Source organism: Eublepharis macularius, chromosome 5 (genome assembly GCF_028583425.1).
Source record: "Eublepharis macularius isolate TG4126 chromosome 5, MPM_Emac_v1.0, whole genome shotgun sequence".
NCBI lineage: Eukaryota > Metazoa > Chordata > Lepidosauria > Squamata > Eublepharidae > Eublepharis > Eublepharis macularius.
The window spans coordinates 21,061,693-21,087,721 of NC_072794.1; the positions used below are offsets into that span (position 1 = coordinate 21,061,693).

The window sequence follows — 26,029 nt, forward strand, 5'->3', positions numbered from 1 at the left end:
TGGCAAAAAGGGGCCCAAAATGGTCAGGATTGGGCTGCTGCTGAGCAGGAGAGTGATCCACCACCCATCAGAGGCCCGATCCTGGCCATTTCGGGACCAATCCTGGCTGTTTTGGGTTTGATCCTGGCCATTTGGGGCCCAAATTGGGCCATTTTGGCCCCGATCCAGGCCAAAACAGGTCCAAAACCAGGTGGGCGAGGCCACCTGACATGTGACCTTTTTGGAGAACTACTGGAACTGCGTTCCTAGGCATTCCCCCTCAAAATGAGCCCTGCCCTTTTCAAGGTAAATTGACCAGTACTATCCACTGCATTCCAAATGAGACTACATCATAGATTTATATAGGGGAATTTCACTATTGGCTGTTTTATTTTCAACCACTTTTCTAATTATCTCCAGCATGAAGTTTGCCTGGATTGCAGCTTCTGCATGCCTAATTGACATTTTCACAGAGCTATCTACCAAGCTCTCGGCCTGTTCAGATGCCAACGGCATGTGTTTAAAGTTAAGATTTTTTGATCCAATGTGCATCACTTTTCACTTACCTATAATGAACTTCATTCATAGTTGTTGCCATTCACCAATTTGGAAAGGTCCTCCTGTACTCTTCAGAAACCATTTTGGTTTTCATCGCCATTGAATAATTTGGTATCATTCACATACCTGGCCAGTATGCTGCTCACCCTCAATTCTACATAATTTATTAAATAGCACCAATCCCAAAACCAGTGTTTGTGAGACCCCACTGATCACTTTCCTTCATTGCAAAAACTGTCTATTGAGACCCCAGTATCTGAGAACAGACTTAGAACTGTATTTGATGACCTTTTCAATTCTATATTTTGGACATGGATTGTTTTAGAATATGTAACTTTGATATGGTTTTTAACCATTTGGAATTTACTTTAGCCCTAACCAGGATAGCCCAGGTGAGCCTGATTTTGTCAGATCTCAGAAACTAAGCAGGGTCGGCCTTGGTTAGAAATTGGATGGGAGACCTCCAATGAAGACCAGGGTTGCAGAGGCAGGCAATGGCAAACCACCTCTGTTAGTCTCTTGCTATGAAAACCCCACCAGGGGTCACCCTAAGTCAACTCTGACTTGAGGGCTCTCACCACCACCAATCTACTTTGAGTCTTGTCTGGGAGAAAAGTGGAATAAAAAGCTACAACTGAATGGGGGGGGGGGAAGAGTTGATACAAAGGTATGCCTCTTGTAAATCCTGTAGTAAATCTTTCAGACCCAAGTCCCGGAACAAGGGAGCCGAACAAATGCAGGTGCTAAGAGACACCAGAAAGCCCAGTTTCTCCAGGCATTGGCACGCAGCGTTACACCTTGCACATAGCAGCTGGAGGAAACTGAATGGAGGAAGCAAGACTGACCTCCCCATCCAAGTTTGGCCTTCTGAGCTGCCAAATCGGTACCTGAGCTGTACCAATTAGGGGCACAGCTGGGGCTTTCTCATGAACAGACTTTCCTATTAGTGTAACAGGGAAACAGCTCACTTACATCCGTCTACAAAGTCCTTGTGCCTAAACCCATTGATCAGATATGCTTGGAGCTTAATGAGCTGGTGTCCGAGGCCCAAAGTGAATCAGGACCATACCATGCAGAGGAAGTTCAAGATGTCACTTCCTTAGTTTGCTTTCTCCATATGAAACAGGAGAAACGCCATCTGCAGAAACTTACATGCGGCTCACCAGTTCCTGTAAGTTTCCCCAAGCAGGCAAACAGCAGCTTCCCAGGGCTGTTTCCTATTGGGAAACCAGCGCAGCGGAAAGGCTTAGAGCCCCCTCTGTCCACATGCTTTGGTTCCAATACAAGCTAGGACCCCCATCTGCCTGGGAATTAGGCTCTGAGCGCAGAACTCCCAGAGTGCATCTGATTATCAAGTCCTGGAACACACATATGGACCTCAAGAACCGGCCCCGAAATCCAGGTTTCCCAGCGAGAACGAGAATATTAGGAACAGCTTCAAAACACACTCCGAACAAAGGCAATTTGGTCATCCCTCGTCCCCATTTCCCATTCAGCTTCGCTTCTTACAGATCCCAAACAAAAGGCAGGTAGGTCACCTTTTCCTTAGGTTGGGATCAGACTTGCAGTGCTTTACTTTTGGGGCTCATTTGGTATTTTTAGGACCTGATTCTACTCAGCACAACCTTCCTTAACAGATAGCAAGGACTTCTCTTCCACTGAAGGAACAAGAAACTTTACACAGAGGCCACTTGTCTATGCATCTCTCAGGTGGACTCACTTCAGTGATTGTAGAAAGGTGAGCATATTTCTTTAAGGTTCCACTGGATGGGACTAACATTTATTTCAGTGTGTGCTCCAACCCATGAAAGCTCATGCTGAAATATTACTTTAGGGAGCCCTTCCCCTCCCCTGTGCTCCTGTTATCCCTCTGTGCAGTAAATGCCAGGTCAAGATTCCGGTGGAACCCTTAGCAAGATATTCTTTCTCTTTCCTGAATAAGAGAGCAGGCTGTGGCGGCTGCTCCTCCTCCTTATTGCTCTTCACCAGGGCCGAGGTAGGCAAGCAGAAGCTATGGTCATTGCCACCTGCTCTCCTCCCTCTGAGAACAACAGCTTCCCTGAAGGCCTTCCAGATGGGTCTTGAGACCTGTCTTATCTGGAGGACTGCATTTATACCCTACCTTTCCACCCAATGGGAATCCAAAGCTGCTTACGTTACTCTCCTCTCCATCTTCACAACCACCCTGCAAGGTAGGCTAGGCTGAGAGCATGAGACTGGCTTTAGGTTGCCCAGCAAGCTTCTGTGGCAGTGCAGAGGATTCAAACCTGGGTCTCCCAGATCCTAGCCCAATGCTCTATTCACTATACCACAATGGTTGTGAAAAAAATATCTTGTGCTTGATTGAATGATGGTGCTGCTAGGTGGGTGTGGAAACTGAATTGGCTGCAACTGGATGTTTTTGAAATGCCTTTTAATGACTTTATGATGTTTATTTTCTATATTTGCTGTAAACAACCTGTCGGGGCCTTTTTAGTTGAAAGATGGTCTGTAAGCAATAAAATAGATTTTTTTTACTGTAGGAAGTGAATGGGGAGAGGCAAAGAGATGCATATCCCGTTTCTATGAACACTGGGAGCTGGAACACCCAAACTCCCCATTTACAGGAAAGGAAGGAGAGCTGTAGTGCAAAGGGACGAGCAGGAACCTCAAGTTGCTAAGCCAGCAGGAAAGCTGCCCAGCCAGTCACCAGAAGGCTTGAGGAAAGCACCGAGAAGTCTTGTCGAAGGCTTTCACGGCCGGAGAAATCCGAAGAGCAATCAAACCCAGGATGAATCAAACAACCAAGGAAAAACAGTCTCCTACAGGAAAAGTGTTTTTGCCATATATCAAAGGAATCACTGATCAGATGGGAAAGCTTATGAAAATGCATAACCTTCAAGCAGTATTCAGACCCACCCGAAAAATACAACAGATGCTACGATCAGCAAAAGACAGTAGAGACCCCCTCACCTCTGCAGGAGTATACCGTATACCCTGCAGCTGTGGACAAGTTTACATCGGGACCACAAAACGTAGCATCCAGACAAGAATAAAAGAACATGAAAGACACTGCAGACTTGGACAACCGGAAAAATCAGCAGTGGCTGAACATAGCCTAACTCAAACAGGGCACAGTATCTTATTCCAGGACACCAAAATACTGGACAACACTTCCAACTACTTTGTCAGACTGCACAGGGAAGCCATTGAAATTCACAAGCATAAGCAAAACTTCAACAGGAAAGAAGAAACCTTAAGAATGAACAGAGCATGGTTTCCAGTTCTGAAAAACACCAGGCTAACAAAACATTCTATCCTCGACAATAGCCCTGCAGAGAAGATTAGCACATCAAGTACCAATCCATATGCAAAAGAACCTCCTCGGGATACAGTGAAGCCTCCCGCCATTAGCATTCCACACCCTGGGAAACTCTTACAGGATGACTCAGCTCAACCCCACCCCTCCTGAGTAGATACAAATGACCTACATCTTTTCCACACTGTGACACTGAGAGATCTCTGTCTTTTGGTGCTACACCTCTGAAGATGCCAGCCACAGCTGCTGGTGAAACGTCAGGAACTACAATGCCAAGACCACGGCAATACAGCCCGGAAAACCCACAACAGCCACCGAGAAGTCGGCTGGAAAATAAATGGTCATCAGCAAATTTCAAGCAGCAACCAAGTTTTAGATCCAGCTTTTCATCCTCCTGCCCCTGCCTCCCTTCCGGGGGCACCAGGGAACACCGCTCTTGAAAATTCAGAATTAGGGATTCTCTCTCATTATAGGGAGGACATAGCCACGTCCTCAAGAGGCCCGTCTGCAAGCTTGAATAAAGACGCAAAGTTCTGCTGATGCTTCAGTGGGTGAGGAGGTGAAGACTGGATTTCTTACAGGGGAGGGACTTAATTAGTCAATGAAGACAGAGACTACATGCATCTCTTTTTTTTTTTTTTTCACCCTGGGAAGGGTATTAAAATCAGATTCTTCTAACAGGAAACTTCACTGCTGCGAAATCTCTGCCAACATTTTCCAAACACGCTCCAGCAGGAAGTGCCAAGATCAGGCCAAAGAATGAGTCTGTAAAACACACATCGTGATCATCTGAAACCATCCAGGCACCGGGTCCAGAAAATCTTCTGCACAAACAGAGCTTCACGCAAAGCCACTGTGATGTGTTTCTTTTTTTTTTTGTCCAACTGATGAGATGATGCGATAGGAATTATTTCTCTGGTCCTCAGGAGAACTTCCCAGCTTGTGGTGGTGGCCCGAGGAATCCTCCTGCCTGCTTGGTGGCCGCTCGGGAAGGAGCCAAGCCCAGCAGTTTCTGGATATTCTGACAAAGAAGCAGACATATGAGACGTAAGCACCGCATTCAAACTAGAGCCAAATTGGATTTGGAAACAAATGCCACTCTAATGTACAATTGCCACATCAAGAATTCTATGCCATGAAAGTCAGCCTGGAAAGCAATCCACTTTGCATTATCTGCTTGAGAGGAAATACAAATAATTTAACGGACAGGTGCCTGTATGAAAGCTGGGACCGGGCTCACTAGGGTCTCTGTTTCTAGCCATGATGCACAACTATAGCAGTTGAGCTCTCAACTCTCCCTCCACCACCCGCACTCCTCCTTATAGGATCAAAGCCATGGTGAAGAGGGAAGCGGCAAGAACAGTCTGTCACTTTGCAATGATTATCATCCGCAGTGACTCAGCAAGAGGCCACCTGCACGGCTGCCCCAGCCAGAAGGGGCGCTTGTCAGCAGTGGCCGCTTCACATTCAGTCCTAGATTGAACCCCGGCCCAGGTACTAAAGGGGCCCGATCCACCCTGCTCCTTCTCCTCTCCCAGAGATATGAAGCACCCGCTTTAAACTCTGGCCCTGTAAAAGTCTTCAGCCAGCAATACAACTTGACAATGAGTACCAACACATTGCCAACATGAGATGCGGTTCATCCTTTTTTTCTTTTATTCAGCACAGCCAGAAAAAGATTAAAAGCTTGGTAAGGAATTTACAGGAGCGGGGAATGGGGCTGTGAACCAGTCTCCCCAAGGGAAGGTGTTTGCTCAAGGTCATCCAAAACACCACCCGTGGGCTTTGAGACTGTCAGGGCTGGTAAACAACTTCTTTCAAGACCATCCAGTCCCATCAGTTAAGAGATCACCATGAGACCAAGCATTTTTAATCAAGCAGGTTGGTCCACGTAGAAAGAGAGAAAAATGGGAGCGGATATGCATCTTCACACCCAGCACAGATGTTAAGTCAACTTTCCCAGCCACTTCAGGGCTTCCGTGCAGTACTTCACACCCTCGACAGGAAGGCAGGAAGAGCTCTGAGATGGGACTGACGTGCGAGGGGGAGATGGAAACGGCACAGAGGAAGTTGCGTGGTTGTAGGGGAGATTATTTCAGGCAACATCAGCCTTGGGTCAGAAGCGAGTGGAATCCCAGCCAAAGCTCTGTGCACTTCCTCCACATCAGGATATCCAAGGCCAAATCAATGGAGAGGGGAGGAAAAGATCATTTGTCAAAGGTCACCAAGGGCCATGGCTTCAAACACCCTTCGCCTAAGTATCCTCCTTGCAATCACTCTCAAGGACAAGCACCTTGTTTTGCTACCTTTGCCCTCCTAGGTGCTCTCGCTGATGGAAAGAGCTTGGGTGGAAGACAAAGTATTCACTCCAAAGACTCCCATCTGTTTCCCAGCCACATCCACTGATTGCTTCTCATAAGCTAACTGCACCTTGCTGTCCTCTTCCTTGAAGAAAGAGACATGTGACATACTGTTAACTTGCCAGCTACTTTCCAGCTTTGGGAGACAACAAATCCCTTCTAGCAACGGCATGGAAGCAAGTGCCAAGTCAAGTCTTATGCAGAACACTGTTGGATCTCTCCAATCTGAAAAAAGCACACGATAAATGGACCAATAGCCAAGAACCGTACACCCGAGCTTATGTCATTTTAGCTGGATGCAGATCCAGCCCTCTTCTATAGGGCAGAGGAAAGGGAATTCTTAAATGTCATAAAGCTGCCTTCAGGATATAGGATAGGTGTTTCATGACGCTCAGTCATGGAAGAGTTAAATCGTTGTTCTGTTTGTTTAGTAAGATAGCTCGTTAGCACAGGACTGCTTAGGCTTCGAGAGAAGTTCCCGCCAGAGAAAGTGGGAGTCTTTAATCTTAATGAGAGAATCTAGGATTGTCTATTGGATGAGCTAGTTTATTGGGGGGCAATTAGCTAGCAACATGTACTAAGGTTTTATTGCTCTTTGTTCAGCCGTCTGCTACTACAGTCCACTACTACTACTTCACTAGACCATGCAGTCTAAGTTTTTCTCTCTAGTACCTAGTAGACTATCAAGATGTAGTCAGAAACTGTTTGTTGTTTTTAAATGTACCCTTTTTACCCTATTATGTAGTAAAGTATTTTATAGAGTTAGAATCACAGAAGTCTACTTATTTCCATTGCGCTATTATCAAACTGCAACTCTGCAAACTTCTATCTAATTGCTGTGCAACCGCCAACAATAGGGCAGCCTACCAATTTAAATCAGAGCTTCATGGAGTTCCATCAATCTTTGCTTCTGATAATAAAGGTATTGCTTTCCCAAAGAAAGGAACTACTGTGGGCATAGTTGTTCCTAAAGCCAGGCTGGCTACTTCTCAGATGAGTTATGAATCCCATATATCCCATATCACCCTACTTCCCGATCTGCTTGCCGTCCTTTTACATAGGACTACGTAGTTTACAAAACTGTAAAAAAAGTCATATGCTGGGCTCAAACTTGCTGAGCTTCATACCCACGAAAGAGGGAGCTCCGTGCATGACCAAGCGCCCACCCTCCAGAGACTCTGGGGCCCTCTTAATACCGTCAAGCTCACCTCTTCCACTTAGCTACCTGCCAAGCAAAAAGTCTGCCACATCGCAACAGCCAGCATTTTGACCCATGCTCTGCACGCGTCAGTGGCCGAGGCACAGGGATCACTTCAGGGACCGCCACGTAACAAAGAGTCCACTGAGCTGCTTTACAGCAGGAAGAACAAGCTGGGCAAGTTTGCAAGTGCCAGCCAATAAAGGAACACGAGCATGCTGGAGGCCCTTTGATCCACCTGCCTGGCCCAACTGCTAACTGTCCATCAGGAGCTAGATCTTTGGCAGCAGAGGAAGCAAGGTACCATGACCAACTCATTTAAAGGTATTTTATTTGCCTTGTTAAGTAACAAGTTGGGATTACAAATACCCTAATTACATACAGTAAAGTCTTGGTTAACCAGCACCAGGGCAACTGACATAACCAAATATGTTAACGAACAAATCTTTTAACTGTCTACCGCAATCCCTGTGGATGCCAGTTAAGAAAGTTCTACTGTAACGTATAACCTACAAGCAAAGAAACAAGGCAGAAAGAGGCTCCTAAATTTGCTCCGCATTTGGAATTCTTTTATTACACTTGCATGTGATTCAAATTTTATTTAAAGCCAGACTATTTTTTGAAAGGAAAAGCTGACTATTTAAAGAACAAACTTTGAAAAAATCCATCCTGAAAAGGACTCTCCTAACCTATCCTGGCCCTGTGCCAGAAGTTTGATTCATGCGTGTCTTCCTTCCTCTGGCGATCTGTTTGAAATCCCTGGGCACCTCGGTAAGAAGAATCTCAGAGGTATGCAATAATCAGAGCTGAACAGGGAATTAACCCTTTGCAAGTAGTTCAAGCAGCGCTCGACATCACACAACACCAAAACCTCTTATGCAGGAATCTGATAGAACGTGCTGTACAGCCCATTGGAAGACCTATATGGGGCAGGAAGATAGCAGCAAAGAAACGTTATTTTTCTGCAACTGTTGTATCAGCTAGCCAATGAGGCTAGGCTGCAGAGCTATAAGAAGTCTATTTAACTATTTAAGCCAGTCCGAGGAACGACTGAAACCAGTTCAGGCCCATCCCGATACCTACTTCTGCCTCCAAACGCCTCGAAAGGATAGCATGATCTACTGTGCCAAAGACTGCTGACAGATACAGGAGGAGCAACAAGAAGCATGGCCTTCGTCTACATCCAGGAGGAGGATATCAATTAAAGTCACCAGAGCTGTCTCTGCCCATAGCACAGATTGAAAAGGGTCCAGAGCACAAGAATTTTCCAAGGCCAATCAGATTTAGTCTTTCCATCACTTTGCCCAGAAAGGGCATTATCAGCAAATGGGCACTAATTGGCCACATCATTTTTGGGTAGGGATGGCTTTTAAAGTAGTGGGTGGATAACTGCTTCTTTGAGAGGCTGAGGGAAGGTGCCTTAAAGCAGGGGAGTGATTTATGACATACATCAAGGGTGCATTTAGGCAGTCTTTACATGATTTTAGTAGCTAAGATGAGCACAGATACGGTGCGCAAGTAGTGACCGTCACAGATTCCAGGATCCTGTCAACAGCTTCACTGTAATTGGGTCAAAATGGTCCATGAGTGGACCAGTTCATCTGCCTCATCTATATTGCAGCTAACATCCAGATGAGAGTGCATTGTACTATTTTATCAGTAAAAATCTCCCCAAAGGCGTCTCAGCTAATTGCTGTTCCTGATACTGTAAAGGTTTAGATTTAGGAGTCAGAAGATGTTGAGATACCTTAACAGTTGGGATGGAAGTGAACTAGCTGATACAACAGCTGCAGAAAAATAACGTTTCTTTGCTGCTATCTCCCCACCCCGTATAGGTCTTCCAATGGGCTGTGCAGCACGTTCTATCAGATTCAGAACAAGTTTTCCATCAGTGTCTTTTTAGATACCTTCTTTAGGTCACCCAGTTCCATGGTAAAGGATGGGACTGGCTTCTGCCCCAAGGGCAGGAGAAGTCAACGGGGAGCAATCTGGTCAACGGCTTCAACACAGCATGTGTTTGGAATTTTAAAATTTCCCAGAGCATTTTGGAATCCAGAAGGATCCATAAGCCTCTTTGAGCAGACCATTTTAACGGGGCGCTAGGCAGTTGGTAAACAAGCAGAATACCTAATCTATCCTTTGTTCCCAACATAAGGAGCATATAGTCAATGCCAGCTATAGTTTATAACAGAGAAGCTGAAGGACTCACAGAGGATAATAGCAACCCCCTCCTACCTGGCCATTTGTGCAGTGTTGGTGCAAGACTGCATAACCAAGTGGAGTTATTTGGGACAGACAGTCTACATTGTTTTCTTCCAACCATGTCTCTGTTATGCAAGCCAGGTCAATTCCCCATTCTTGTAACATCCCAGTGAGATATGCAGTTGTGCCTCACCAATCTGCTATTGCGTACTATCAGAGAGGAGATGGGGGGTGCTCATGCCTCTGTACTTACCTGCCGAATAGACATGGTGCACAGAATGTAGAGGAAGATAAAGGAGCAATCTGTGTAATCCTCTCCCAGAAGATTACGATGGGACAAGCCCTGGATATAGGACAGGGGTACAAAGGGGAGTTTGGCAACCACACGACCATCAAATCTGGGAAAGGGAAAGAGAAACACTGGATTATTTGTGCAACTCAAGCTAACGGCCCAGCTCTCACCAGACAGGGGCAGCAGTAAAACATCTGACCTCAGATTACCCAGAGGGGATCTGATTAAAGGCACAGTATGAAATCAAGAGAACACATCTTGTCTTCTTCCCCTTGGGGCACCATAGCAACATGCCACAGTTTGGACCCCACGGCAGTCATCTTTCCTGTTGAACTGGGCAGGAGTTTAGAGTTGTTGCTGCTGAATTACAAATCAGTCCTCAGGAAGTAAGCAAATACCAAGAGGGCAAAAATTTAATGAAAAAGGTTGTGAAAGTACCCAGTGGAAGCCAGAGGAAAGTCAGCAACAAGCATTTTGAGAACTGCAGAATGGCCATGGCAAATTAACACAGTTCACGTAAAACAAAAAAATTCCCTTACCCATTCAATGCACTGATGGATTCCATTAAGTTTAAAGGACATTCTTAGTTTATAGATCAGGACAGGGCAGAGATATTTCATTCATTGCTGGAGCTACCATCTACGGCGCATCATGGGATGAGCCCTGCTGGATCAGACCAGGGGGTCCATTTAGTCCAGCATCAGGTTTCTCACAGCAGCCAACCAGTTTGTCCTGGTTGCCTGACGAGATGCCTGACGTGTGGAGGATGTGTTGGTTTCCCACAAGGTTCCACGGGAAGTACAGTGAGATAAAACAACTGCCAGGGAGAAGAGGGAGAGAATCCCTCTTCTCCCTGGCAGAGATTCTTTCTCTAGGCATCTCATCTGGTCCGCTTGGCTCCCTCTTGCCGCCGCCAGCTCCCCTTGCTCGCCTAAAAGCACTCCACAGCCAGAGGGAGCCAAGCATGCTGGCGGTGGCGAGAGGGAGCTGGCAGTGGCGATCAGCTCCTTGTCCCTCTCGCTGCTGCCAGTGCGATCTGCTCCATCTGACTACCGCTGGTGCACTTGGCTCCTTCTCACTGCTGCCAGCACGCCCCCCTTGCTCCTCTAGATGCACTCAGCAGCAAGGGAGCCAAGTGCACTGGTGGTGGCGAGAGGGACACGGAGCCAATCGCTGCCGCCAGCTCCCTCTGACCACCACCGACACAATCAACTCCCTCTCGCTGCTGCCAGTGCACTCGGCTCTCTCTGGCTGCGGAGTGCTTTTAGGGGAGTAAGGGGAGCATGCTGGCGGCGGTGAGAGGGAGCTGAGTGGACTAGATGAGACACCTAGAAAAAGAACCTCTGCCAGGGAGAAGAGGGATTCTCACCCTCTTCTCCCTGGCAGAGGTTCTGTCTCACTACACTTCCCGTGGACCCTTGCAGGAAACCGATGCGTGTCCTGCACCTGTCAGGCGTCTCATCTGCTTTGGCTCTAACACTCTTTTAAAGCCATCTATGACAGTCCATCTAGGCCATCATTACAATGAATTACACAGGCAGCCAATTCCATAAATATTCAGTGAGTAAAGACCTTCCTTTTTATTGCCTAATCACAGGGGGCCTCCCGACACAGTTTTAGAGGGAGAAAAAGTTCTCCCTATCCACCTCCTGCATAACTTTATATACTTCAACAATGTCCTCCCTCGGCTGTCTGTTCTAAATGGAAAAGATCCAGACTTTTTCCCTCATAGGAAACATGCTCCAAGGCATGGCTATCCTTGACTGATTGAAGTCTGAAAATGGGGGCTTTGATCTGAAATAGGGTTAAGAGGAATTCTCTTAATTCCTCTTTGCCGGATTTCTCTGTGAAATCCACCAATCTGTTTCTATTCCTCTTTTTAAGAATCTGAGTCAGTTTCAAATGAATTCCTTTCATGAAGAGGAAGACTGGATTTAGATCTCTTAGAATTTATTTATTTATATACTACAAGGATTATTGAAAAATCAAGAACAAGGAGAGCTACTGAAGAAACAATTAAACACAAACCGGGATATGTCTGAACATAAATCTACACTATCACATGGTTAAAAAACCCTCCAAGATAAATTAATGAGGAATCAAAGAGAATTCCTCTTTTGAAAGAAATAGAGAATAAGAGGAATATATCTAAGAGGATATATCTAAAAAAGGAAATTTCAAATATCCCCTATAACTACCCTAACCTGAACACAGGTAAATTCAGGTCCTAGTATCAGCCCTCAAAATTTAGATAAGCTAATTGTAATTTTATTTATTTATTTAAAACCATCTCTCCATCCAACTTAGGGTCCTCTTGACAATGAATAAAAACAAGTAAAACAACATTAAAAAGACAAATATTTAAAAACAATTCAAACAAAACACAAGCATGCAACACATCAACGGGAGGAAGGGTCGAACAGAATCATTGAGGGAACACCACACAAAACAGAAAAGTCTTCACCTGATGGTGGAATACAATGTTAGAAGGGGACAGATTAATCTGCCAGGGGAGGAAATTTCACAAATTTGGTGCCATGACTGAAAAGGCCCTCTCTCAGGCTGCCACCTTTCTAGTCTCAGCAAGAGAATCCTAAAAAGAGTCCCTGAAGATGACTGTAGTAAAGTAGGTTCTTAAGGTATACTGGACCCAAACAATATAGGGCTTTAAGGTCAATGCCAGCACTCTGAATTGGGCCCAGGAACAAAGTGGGAACCAAAGAAGGTGGAATAAGTGTGACGCGGTCCTTACAACTCACTCCAGTCAGAATGCTGGCCATAGCATTCTGTATTCATTGTAGTTTCTGGACTCTCTTCAAGGACAACCCCGTGCAGAGTGCATTGCAGTAGTTTAATCCAGATGTTACCAGGCCATGCAATAGGGACAAACACAGGAGCAGAGGGAAGAAATGGAGCTTTAAATATGTTTTGCCAGTTGCCAAAGGAAGCAAGCACTTGAGAGCTTCCAGATGGGTACCAGTGCAAACGAGAAGGATCCTGTACATTTCTGGCTCATGGCGGATGCAGAAGTGTGTAATGGCTCTTACCAAAGTTACACTGGTAACAGACATGGACGGCTGAATCCAGGGCCTGCGGTAACCAAAGTTTCCAAAACTGTCTGTTCCATCACACGGCTATGCAAAGCTCAAGCGTGCGCTCTCTCTTATCCTACTCAGTCCTAGCAGGTGTTTTCAATACTGTAAACTTCAGACAAGCACTCCTTCCTGAAGACGCAAACACACGGAGCTGAACTTCCAACAAGTGCCAACAGTAAAGGTATTTTGGCAGACTGGCTAGGAACGGATGTTTGTCTCTCTTTGATTTCCCCTCCCCCATGGCCCCCCTCCTGGGTACTGCAATATTCGACACGGTTCCTGCCTCCACTTCTGGACATAACCAAAAGGCCAAAAGTTAGCAGGAAGTGTTACAAGGCACAGCGCTGACATAGTTGACATTGTTAGGGACTCAAACTGGCCTAGGGAATCAGCGAGGCATCCGCGTTTGCTGGTGTGCAGGGAGAAAAGGAGACATCAGATCAACGAAAGGGCAGCTCGAGAAGATTCTTAAGAAAGCCCACTTCTGCAGTGCTGCAAACAAGTTCTTTGGGGCAGACTTACGGTTAGCTTGGAGGGAAACAGAGCCAGTGACTTCCCCAGCAAGGGCTGCCAAAGCTGCCCAGTCCAGCGGCTGCTGGATGTGGCCTACAGGCAATAATTCATTACAGGAGGCTCGCTTCTTTCAGGTATGGCTGCGGATGCTGAGGGGCTGACGTGCATGTCAACTGCACATGCAGAGGTCCTTATTCTGCTACACTGGCAGGTCCCACAGCCACCACCCACAGGAACCACAATTGTAACATACAGTTTATGCGCACAGGGTGTCGTTCTGGCCTTCCCAAGGGTTTCCAAATAGGGGCCAGAATTCTCCAAAACACAGCGCTGGCAGCCAGTCAGAGAGGAGGATGCAATTCCCCCTTTCATACCCCCAACCCACGTACCTGATTCGTTACCTCCCTCATAATAATTCACACTTTATGGTGACCAAAACTCCCAGTAACGCTTGCTTATTTGAATAGTTGATTCCATGAAGAAATTCTTTGTCCATGCAAGATTGGGAAGCAGTGACGCACACACACACCTCGCCCAAATACTTGTACATACAAGGAAATCTCTCCTAAGAGTCATTCAGCAGGGCTGTTCTTTCACCCAATGAAAGGTGACATTTTACCACCATTCCTCCCTATGAGTTGCTGTGTTGCCAACCACCCCCTGCAGAACCATGGACTATGTTGCCTGTGCCTGCCTCCTGCATTGTGGACTGTGTTACCAGCGCCTGTCTCCCGCCTTCTGAATTATAGACTATGTTATCCATGCCTGTTCTCTGCCTCCCTGGATTATGGACTCTCTCTCTAACTTGCCCTGAGACCCGCTGCATGCCTTATGCTGGGCATGAAGTGTACCTTGGGACAAGAACCTGGCAGCTAGCAATGACATGCAAGAAGGAAGGACTCTCTGTGAAACGGACTGGGCGCCCCCTGGCCCGCTCCCACAGGGAAGCCCCCGCAGGACAGTCCTGGGTCCACCACAGTACCCAGAGCAGCATGCCAGCAAGCCCACAGAAGCAAACCAGAGGGCAGCCATGTTCTCAGGCAACAGGCAGTTACTACAGACAGTTCTCCCTGAGTCCACCATTTCACCGCAAGGCTCCTGTCACGTCCGAAGCTATGCCTCGCCCTGATATGCAGATCGCTTGCAACAGCCCAGGGACGGGAGCGACGTGCCGACTGTACAGGGCGGACAATGGACACTTATCAATACGCCCATCGAACATCGACATTCCAAGCCGATCCCATCAAGTGCAACCCGGCTTCCTGTCAAATCTAATCAACCCGCCCTGCACTCCTTCCCTTCCTTTTGTCCCGCCCCCAAGGGTGTCACTATCACACAACTAGATTCTAAAGTGGCCCATCAAATTCCTAACACTGGCCCATTATATCTTTGGTTGAAAACGTCCTGAGAGCCATCATGAGGCACCCCCAAAGAGCCCCCGCCTCAGGGCACATTTCGGCCATTTAAGCAGGCTCTGCCGGACACTAGGTGCTCAGCACCGTAGCCGGTGCCATGCTCAGCCGGGCGCTGAGCGCCATCCCTGACCCAGATCGACCCTCTGCGTGTATGGTGCTGGCATTATACACTGCAGACCCCTCCATCCCCACTGCTGAAATCTCTGCTTCTCGCCATGATCAGGTAACGTAGTGCTTCTCTCTGCCATCGATCTCAAGTGGGAACCCGCTAATGCAAATGTCTCTGTAACTCTTTCCAACCTTTCTTTCTGAGTTCTTGTATGTCTGCTGTATGTAAGTGCTATGTCAGGCATATGCCACACTTTTAGTAAACATTATTTATTTGAATATTAGCCTCCTCTTTCTTGTCTGAGTAATCTGAAAGACTGACTCTGGTATACATTGGTTAAAGATCCATGCTAGCTCAAGCCAAACTGCTTGCTATAAAAATAGCAGTTCTGGTAACACAAATGCACAAATGCAAGAGGGAAGGGTCCCCATTTACAGCTGCTGAGCAACACTGACCCCCAGCAATGACCACCTCAGCATCCATCAGTGGATCCATGGCTCAGAATTCTTCAGTATGAATAAAATACTTTTAAGCCTATCCAGAGTGCTTCCCCACCACCACAAGACAACTGCAGCCTTCCTCCGCACACAGGGAGCACTGATGTGCAGGGTTCCAATGTGATGGAACGCCCAGCACCTCCCTTTAGAAATTAAGCACACTGATCCTTTCCCTCCAGCTTTCTTTTCCCTCCATGTTCCTTTTTCTTCTCCTGTTATTCCAGGCAAACTCTACTTGCCTGGGGGGGGGGGGGTCTTCCCATCTGACTTATTTTGTGCCAAAACCTCATCAGGGGATTAGCCCAAGAGACAGTTCTCAACAGCTGGGCTGAGAGAAGAAACACAGGTTACTTTCTGGAGTAACGCCTACCAGTGCCTGAAGACAGACTTGTGGTCTGAGGTCAGTGCAGATGTTACCACAGCCAACTCTGAGTGAGCACGTAATGCAGAGGTTCACAAAAGATGACGGTGGCCACTTCCTTGATTAGAAAGAATGCACCTGCGCCATGCAATCTGTTGTGAAGGAATGGTTCGCTGTGGTCTCCCATGGTCCCATGCATCACATGCTACCTTATGTGACAATGCAGACCACCTGTGTGAAGAGTTACTCGCAGAGATATACCAGCCGCAATAATGGGTTGGACTGAGCCAGCTTTTTCATGCAGTCCCACTTAATTCCCCTCTTTGCTTTGGCCCCTGTCTGATACGGCTTTTGTTTATGGAGGTCTCGTGTTCTCCAGCACGGCCTTTTCGGCAGCCTAAGGGCCACTTCTTCCTTTTTCTCCAGTGGAAAAGCTGACTGGATCTAGCCCAGTGCCTGGCACGGCACCAACATAATTTCCTTTTACAGGGTTTCAGCAACAGGCACGGTTTTTAAAAAATGCAAACCAAAAAAAAAGGTGGAGTGAGGGCCACTTACATGGAATTGAACATTCCCATCAGGGCAGTGAAACAAAAGCCAATTGCGAACATGGATTTCATCCGAACCTGTAATGAAGAAGATAAGGCCCTTATTAGCATTTGACAAATGGGAACTTATGGCAACTGATTGCAGAGAGGAGACTCTCTAGCTTGTTGCCCCTTCTGCTATCACTACTAAATCCGCTGGGGTTTATCTTTAGACATGGGCACGATCTGAATTACGATTTCAAAACCCCCCCGATTTTGGCGTTTGGACCATCATGACTCAGCTAATTGGTTCCGTCCACGGCAACCGATCCAGCAGTTGGGGGTTTGCTTGTTCGGGACCTGATTGGATGTATCGGTTTCTGTTCGGAACTGCAGACACTCTGGCGCCAGTAATTTATTCCCAGGGCAATGGAGCCAGGGGAATGAGCTGTGTTTGCCCTCCTTCTGTCGCCCTCGAAACACGAATGGAAGCCCAGCTTTCCTTGATTAGCAGGCTTCCTTCCAACCACGGAGCAGCAACCCAGGGAAGGGAGGGGGAAGGGGGTGTTCTGAAGCCATGGGCACAAAGGAAAGGCAAAAGGCAGCGCGGGAGGCTGGGAGGCCGCCCGCGCCGTTCGTCTTTCCCCAGGACAAGGGATATGTGGGCAAGCCAGCCGCCCCTTGTCCTGGGGAAAGGCAAAAGGCAGCGCGGGTGGCTGGGAGGCCGCCCGCGCCATTCGTCTTTCCCCAGGACAAGGGGCGCATGGGCAAGCCAGCCGCCCCTTGTCCTGGGGAAAGGCAAAAGGCAGTGCGGGTGGCTGGGAGGCCGCCCGTGCCATTCGTCTTTCCCCAGGACAAGGGGTGCGTGGGCAAGCCAGCCGCCCCTTGCCCTGGGGAAAGGCAAAAGGCAGTGCGGGTGGCTGGGAGGCCGCCCGCGCCATTCGTCTTTCCCCAGGACAAGGGGCGTGCGGGCAAGCCTGCTGCCCCTTGTCCTGGGGAAAGGCAAAAGGCAGCGCAGGAGGCTGGGAGGCCGCCCACGCTGTTCGTCTTTCCCCAGGACAAGGGGAAACCACTGTTCCTATATCGCTGGAAACAGCAGGGCGCCCTCCTGCTTTGGCCTTCCCGATTCCGGATCAGAAATGGGACTTGATCGGTTAGAATCGGTGGCCTGGGTTCGGCAGCGGCCTGGATCCACGAACGGCTTAATCGGTATTTTTTTTTGGATCGTGCCCATCTCTATTTATATTCACTGCATGGCTTTGGAAAACAGCTAATCTTTTCGGGGGGGGGGGGCACTGTGTTTTAGTTAGGTTATACTGTTGTTTTAATGTTGTCACTTCTATGGCTCTTGTTCCACATGGTTTTATATTATGCGTGGTACACATTCTACGTGTAAATTGGGGGATTTTCCTGGCTGGTGACGTAAATGAGATCTTTAGTCATTTAGGAACAACACAGCCACAGCAGTCTGCTGGTCCCAGGAGAATGGGCCAGGGAATGCTCTCCCAACGACTTCTGTACCCACCACATTTTAATCCCACCTTTTCACCAAGAGGTGGATGTACGTGGCTCTTCCTTCCTCCATTTCAGCACCTGCCTGCATTCCCCATACACTTGTGTGTGGGACCCCTCTGCTGTACAGCAGAGGTGGAAGAAACTGGTGAAAGACGGCTCACTTCTCCCAGAGCCAACCTACCTGACACCCTGAGCCTCCACACTCAAACCATCCCACATTCAGGCATGGCAGGACTGGGATAAGCTTGGAGAGTTCAGTCCCTCTAGGCTTTTTCTGGGAAGTCAAACTGGCCCTCTAAACAGTCTGCACAGAGAATGGGTAAAAGCAACAAAAACCACACCATCGGGAGCTGCACGCTGTCTCTTAGTAACGCTCTCCCCCAACAGCAGCATCCGCAACAGCAGAGAAGAAAGCTTCCCCTGAAGTGACCTTTCTGTACATTAGCACCAGGGTGGAGAACAGGCCGGGTAAGAATACAGACCCTGACAAAGGCCTTTGTGTAAAGGGCAGGACAGGGAGACAGAACACAGGCTGTTTTACTGCTACAGAGAAGACTAAGAGTGTGGACATCGCTTAAAGGACACACTCAGCTGGCACAAACAATGAAAAGTGCAATGCAGCAAGTCCGCAGCTTTAGTCACCCACCAGCCAGACAGCAGCCGCTATTGGAGGAATGAGGCTCTATGTAAACTGGGCACCCACTTCATTCCAGTTCGATAGGCCTGTTGTCAGCAGTGCCACGCCCCGTGGGGATGCTGGAAAACGAGCGCTTCCTGCCTGCTCGCAAGTTCCAGGCGTTGCATTTCAAATCAAGCCACCTTCATGATCCTTATGTGGAAACCACCCAAGTTTGCCCTCCCTCCTCACCATTGACAGATCCCGGTTGTTGTTCTTCAGTTTTTCTTCTTGCCTCTCTGAAAAGTAGTGAGAAACACGTTACCAAGCATCTCAAAGGCAGGCGCTCAATTTCATGGCAGCTGTTCTTTATGGAAGGAGGCTTCCACTGGAAAGACAGCCGCTGGAGCGCTACCCAGACATAACAGAAAGGCATCTGGGAGGGCAGCATTCAGCCCAAACATGCCAAGGTCAAAAGGTGGTGAGTTCACAGGAAGAATTAAGACACCCTCTCCTTTGCTTCAAATATTCAGCATATGTAGCTCTACCCCAAGGAGCCAGTTCTCAGACTACCTCCTGCAAATAGCACAACCTGCAAAGGCAGACAAAGTTCTGAATGTTATGTTCTTGCATTCAGAAGCCAACTTCGGTAAAAACAAATTACGATGTTATCAGAGCCAAACGTAGCCTCTGATGCCTCGCATGCTACTTTAAAGCAGGAACTAAGTCTCGCAACAGGTTGAGATAAACAGTTTATTTCCATTGATTTTTCAGGATGGAATTCCTTTTAACTGGGTCCAGGATACTTTATGGGCCAGATGTTAAAAGCCACCAGCAGCTGGAAGGTAGAGGTGAGAACAGAGAGGACTCATACACCCCCACCCCTACCAACAGTCAGTCCCATCTTCTCTGGATTCCGTGAGGCCGCAACACTTGTAATATTTAACAAAGCCCCTTCCATTTCCCCCCCCCCTACTCACCACAGCAAAGCAGCTTCAATTAAGAATGTAACACATGCTACGTGCAAGTCCTTTAAAGCCAATCTGGCTGAAAAGCCGAGTAAAATTGCTTTTTAAAAATAAAGACCACCCACCACCTGAAATGCAGCCCCCCCAACCACCCTTATACAACTCTGTCTACATATTAAAATGAGAAGCACCTCCAACAAAGTTGTGCATGTGCGCACACAAAGACACATTTTAGCCCCACCACGTTACCTATTTTCTTTTTCTGTTGTCGGCCAGCTGATTCTGTTATGGTTTCCTTCTTTTTTTCCACTGTAAAGATCAGACACCACAGTGAGTTCTTTTCAAACAGCAAACTTATGCTTCCTCCTCTTTCCTCCCAGAGCTCAAGTGTTTGTATAAATATGGCAATAGGAAAATAGGAGAGCTGCAATTACTCGCAAGGGGTAAGAGGAAGAAAATATTTATTTCTTGCTAGGTTAGAACAGCACAACTATCAAGAAAGGAAAGCCTATAGGGTAACACCAGTTTCATTACAGACCATAATCTTTGGTTAAAAAACGCAACACAAACTTTGTTGAGCTGTTATTCCAACCAGGACAGCTCCTGCCCTGTGCTTAGAAATCCTCAAATTCTATAGAGCAATAAGAATGAATACATACACTTAGCACATCAGACTGGCTGTATTGTAAAAATCTAATTTTGTCACGGAGTGATATGTTGGGGTTTTAGAAATCGAACACTGAGCAGACATTTTTAACAACTAAGAATGTCTCCAAATGTTTTGCTTAAAAAGACCTGTTTTGTATGAGCCCAACAAAATGACACAACCTGGATGCCTGCTGGAATCCAGATAAACTCGAACAACTTGCAAAATTTTGCATCGTGAAAACAGTTCAGTGGAGACGCTTTTAACATTCCATTTAGAATATGCTACAAGGAATAAACAGACTAGCCAGCGGCTTCACAGCAAGTTGGCTGGGTCACAATATGTAGGCCTATGCAGCCTGGCACTTCAGTTTTGCAATGCAACACTGATTAGTTAGAACCGCCAGAGGAAAGAAGCCTGACTGTATATCACTTTTGACGGCAGAATCTGTGTAATAGAGGTCAAAGTGTGAAAAACAGCTACTTTGTTCTGTAGCAGAACCTCCAGTACAATTGTTCCTGTAACTTAAAAACAAGCTTGCCTCTTCTTCAGTCATTGCCCCTATAGGTTTGCACTCACACTTTCAACGACGTCAGCAAGGATTAGGCAAGGCTGGTATGAACTGAGCAACTTTTCTTCAAGAGGTCAAAGAACAGGCATGGCTTGACACAAGAACACTTTGGCTACAGCAGTACTTTCTTCAGATATGTTTAAGTCGCATTTCCCCCCACGATGACAGTTGATAACACCATAAAGACTATACCAAGCAGCTCGCAAAAAAGCCATACCAAAACAGCTGCCTGCATTCTGCATTCACAGGGACGGGTGGGGAGAACTTGCAATACTAGGGCAAAAGAAAAGCTATCGAGGAAGTGATTGAATATATTAAACACACAACTTTCCTGATACGTAGGAAACCGTTATGGCAAAAATGACAGATCTCCTCTACAAGACATTCACTAAGGACAACTCTCAAGTTGTTTTGTTTCAACACTAGTAAAAGCAGATGTGCACAATGTTGACATTTGAAAGGGGGTACATTGTAGTTGCAATAGACTTTTACCAAGAGGAAAAAGGTCAACTATCAGAAGCAGTACAATTTGTTTTCACGCTACTCCTTAAAAAGCATCTGATAAGCCTGCAAATACTTTTTAAAAATGATTTGTTATGTGTAACAGGCTTCTCATTTATACATATGGCAGTGACTGAAGATACTCGGCTATCTTAACTTTGTATGCCTGAACTGTTGTGCTAGAGTTACAGCTGAAAGAAAGAAGAAATATCTGCTTCCTGTATAACTTATTTATGTCATCTTTCTCCCAATGGGACCAGATTAATTCCTTGCTTATGAAAACACACTCTCATGGCCTCAGCCATCACGTAATAGTTAAGATTCGCCCTGTGACTATTCTTAGTTAGAGGAGAACTCTCCTGTCCTGCCTCACAAAAGCCTACAAGGGATGACTCAAGGGGAGGTCACCAGTCACCACAGAGTGGGTTCCTTCTACCTCAATATACATAGCCCTTGGTGCTGTTGTTCCAAGCCAAGCCAGTGATGATCAGATGAATGAGATTATAAATACCAGCCAAAAATGCACGCGGTTTAGACTGAGAGTGCCTCTGGGACAAGGCAAGCTTCATTTTATTTATTTTTATTGTTCTTACTTATACGTTATTTATTGTCGGCCTATTTCACTTAGACTCAAGGCAGATCACACAGTGTTAAGTCAATGTGGTCAACGACTGGAACGTTCAATGAACAATACAGTAGGGTACAGATTGCAGAAACTGGAAAACAAGCATAATTCAAAATACAGAGATGAAACAATGCTGAAACAAAACAGAAGTAATTTGATATGACATATTAAACAACACAGAAACTATCTAGTAGGAGCAAATCTACATCAACAGTGCCCAGTAGTATAGTCTATAGTCCCTGTCCCTTTCGAACACATCATTTCTTACAGCACAGCCCTATTACTTGAGTGAAAAAACCCTCCTGAATAACTTAATTTTGCACAGTTCATGGAAAGACATTTGGGATTCAGAAGCAGCACTTACGTTTTTTACTCTGCTTCTCCACCTCAGCTTTCAGCCTCTTGTACTTGTCTGTTCTATACACCAGCACCCATGTTATGCCTGAAATAAACAACACACGTCATTATGAGAGAGAACTTCACCATGTACCACCAAATTCACTAACAAAGTGGACAGCGTGACCCAGCCGAGGTCCTCCAGAGCCAATGAGTGCCCTAAACATTAATCAACAAATCAGTCTGCCAGGGGGCAAAGTACTCCTGGCCCTCTGGCAAGATGAATGACAGCGCACACTTCATTGCATTAAGGCTGCACTGGTGCTTCCCCTTGGAGACCTCTGCATTGTCCAAAGGGCTCAGTGAAAAACTAGGGCCTTAGTGTGTGTTGTTCCATAAGGAATAGTGGAAGAGACTCCTGCTCCTTAATTTCTCCAAATAAGAAACAGTAGTTTTTTCACTGTTCCTAATCTCTAGAACACAGCACAAGGAAGAGATGAGTACAAACAAGCAGCACCAATTTCTCTTACTTTGTTCCATCCACCCAATGTTACTAGGCACTGACTTGCATTCAAAAAAACACGAGACAGGTGCTCATTCTTACAAGGAGATGCAACCTCCCCTCCATTCATCCTGTATATATTGTCATGCCCATTCAATCAAAATTTTCTGTTCAGTTCAACGACGTACGTACATTAAAATAATGATACACCACAAAAGAAGCCCTAGAGCAGCCGCCTAGAGCAGTGTGTCACCATGGCACTTACTGATGTGCCATGGTACCTGCTTGTTTCTTTTGGGGAATAACATTCAAAGGGTCTTCAGTGGAACAAAAAACTCAGGAAGCTTCAAGTTACCGCCTACCAGCTGACTGACTAGCAAAGTGCAGAACCACCACAGTCACGCACCCTCGGCTTGGATGTAGACACAGGAGATGCTCTTACTTCTCTGAAACTTCTCCATATGCTGCGCAGGAAGCAAACCCTCTCCTTCCTTTGTTTAAGCTTTTAAGAGTCAAAACTCCCTTCTTCAGATACAGAAGGGAGCTTTGATTTTTGAAAGCTTATACACTAAAAATCTTGTTAGTCTCTAAGGTGACACTGGATTCAAGTCCTACTGTTCTACTGCAGATCAACATGGCCACCTAACTGAAACCCTCTCCTTTCTCTGGAAGCTGAAATCAAAGAGTGTTGCTTCTCCAAAGCAAGAAGCCAGCCCTGCCTTTCCTTAATGCAGGAGGTGCTTTCAAATGAATCCAGGAAGCTTCACTTTTTACATCTTCAGGGAACACCCTTTTGGTAGCAACTGACTCTAGCACAGGAGGCTGTTCAGCTTAGAACATCCCAGAATTTTTGTCTGACATCACCATGTACCACCAAATTCCTGCTCATGGCAGTCATATTGCTTAGTATCCACTACTCTTCTTCAAAATTCCAGACAGCCAGCAGGCTCAACAAGGTTAGGGACCCCTGTCTTACAAGAATTTGACCAGGAGTGAGAACAGGCAAGTATGTTCCTTCTTTACAAGAACAGGTAATTTAGCTGAAAATATAGCTTTCTGAGCTCCTGTTTCAGAACAGACAGATATCAACACGGGAAAAGAACAAGCTGCCATTTAGCTTAGAGCTCTGGACACCAAAATTATCCCATATCTCAATTATGGATGTTTACATTAAGTTCTGAAATCACATCACCAGCTGACTCAGGGGGAAAAGAGACCACAGGAAACTGTGCATAGATAGCAGGAATAAGGCATGTGCTTCTAACACAATCAAAGCAATTGTGCATCATAAAAATATATTGCCGTAGGAAATGTTCTACAGAATCAGAAAAAAGGCCAAATTAGTTTAGAACCTTGTTTGCAAAGGATGCAACCAGTGCACCCATCTAAGGAAAGGGGGATATGGATTAGTGGCAAGGAACCTGCTTTGCATGTTAAAGGTCCCAAGTTCAAACCCTGGCATCACCAACAAAAAGGATCAGGTACCAGGTAATATGAAAGACTTCTGTCTAAGCCCCAGAAAGCCACTACCAATCAGAGTAGACAAGACTGACCTTGAAAGACCAGGGCCTGACTCAGTATAAGCCACATTATTCGTGTGTCTCAGAAGGACAAAAAGGCAAAAGTCCTCCTCAGCTGCTTACCCCCTTCTTAGTAACTGGAATTCAGAGAGGTGCACTGCCTCAGAACATATAAGCTCCACCATCATAGAAACACAGAGCTGGAAACGATTCAGAGGGTCATCTAGTCTAACCACTGCACAGCATAGGAAATTCACCCTCCCCCACTGACCCATCTCTATGCCCCCAAATCCTCCAGGATCCCTGGGTGATCTGATCTGGAGGAAAAATTCCTTCCTGATCGCAAAGTGACAATTGGCACATATAAGAAAGGGCTACCAGAGCCAAACACCACCAGCTCGTCTCTTCTTGCCCTCCCTCTCACAATCTGCTTAAGTTCATAGGGAGTCACACAATCAGTATTGCTGTCAGATGGTCATCTAGCCGGATTAAAAACTACCAAAGAGGCAGGACCCACTATAGTAACAACTTGTATGGCGATCCCGACTTGCAATGAGAACTTTTGGTTCCTGAAGGAATTTCAAACAGGGTTGCCAACTCAAGGTTGGGAAATTCCTGAAGGTTTAGGGGGTCGCACCTGGAGAGGGCGGTTGAGGAGAGGAGGGACCTCGGCAAGGGATAATGCCATGGAATCTACCGTCCAAAGCTGCCATTTTCTCCAGAGGAACTGACCTCTGTAGTCTGGAGACCAGTTGTAATTCCGGGAGATCTCCAGGCCCCGCCTGGAGGAGAGCAACAGTAATTTCAAAGCAACCTAAGGATGTAGGCCTGTATGGTTATGATGACTTTTCGGTCGAAGGGAAGAAGAAGATGCCCCAACCAGGGCTTGCTTCGCTTGCACCACCCGTCACGCGAAGCCCCTGCAAGCTGCCCCAGTGGAGAAGTCCGAGCTTGGGGAGGTTGCCCGCCTACCCATTCACCTGGGCCTCGCTTGGCTCGCTGACCGTTCAAACCGGCACCTACCCCAGCAAGCAGGCCCCGGCGCTTCCCAGCCCTCCCCCGCTCGGCTCACCCTCGGCCAGCAGCGCGGTGCACACCGAGATGAAGACGATCAAGACGGTGTCCGCGAACATGGTGCTCATCTTAGGGCCCGACGGCGGAGACACCTGAGGAAAGGGTAGGCCAGGCCGGAAATGACGCCACACGCTGGTCAGCGGATTCCGGAAGCGGCTTTTTCAAGAAGAATTGGCGCGTGGGAAAAGGCGCCTATAGAAAGCGCGGAGACAAGACGGGACACCGCTCTCGGCCAATCAGCAGCCGCTCCTGAAAGTAGGCGGGCCAAGTAGTGGTTTGTGGGGTCCAGGCGCAAGGGGTTGTGTTGGCTTTCGCCGCGCTTCCCTTGTGATGGAAGTAGGAGTGCCAACTCCGGGCGGCAAAATTCCTGGAGATTTGGGGGTGGAGTCTGGAGAGAGTGAGTTTGGGGGCAAGGATGGAACTTCGGGAGGCACAGTGCCTCAGAGTCCACCCTCTAAAGCTGCCACAAACTGATCTCTGTAGTCTGGAGATCAGTTGTAATTCAGGGAGATTTCCAGGCCCTACCGGGAGGTTGGCAAAACTGATTAGGAGCATCCACAAACACGCAAACCAACTGACTCAATTATGCAAGCTTTGGGGTTCTCCAGAATTCATCATGCTGGATGTTCCAGTGCATTGGGCATAGGAAGTCACTTTCTGGGCGTTAGCTAAATTAAGTACCTCCTTTGCGGGCAAACTGACAGTTAGCCCTGCACCTGTGGCTGTATTCTGCTCCCACCAAGAGCAGCTG

General features: G+C 47.0%; 1 protein-coding gene across 1 annotated transcript; it reads right to left on the reverse strand.

Annotated features, from left to right (window-relative positions):
• Positions 1-4,698: 4,698 nt before the first annotated feature.
• Positions 4,699-25,399, reverse strand: TMCO1 (transmembrane and coiled-coil domains 1). Its single transcript, XM_054981927.1, has 7 exons — positions 25,277-25,399; positions 22,211-22,288; positions 19,753-19,812; positions 18,788-18,834; positions 16,436-16,503; positions 9,849-9,993; positions 4,699-4,856 (listed from the first exon to the last, which is right to left on the reverse strand). The coding sequence occupies exons 1-7, from the start codon at positions 25,344-25,346 to the stop codon at positions 4,758-4,760; spliced, it is 567 nt and encodes a 188-aa protein (XP_054837902.1). The 5' UTR covers positions 25,347-25,399; the 3' UTR covers positions 4,699-4,757.
• Positions 25,400-26,029: the final 630 nt, after the last annotated feature.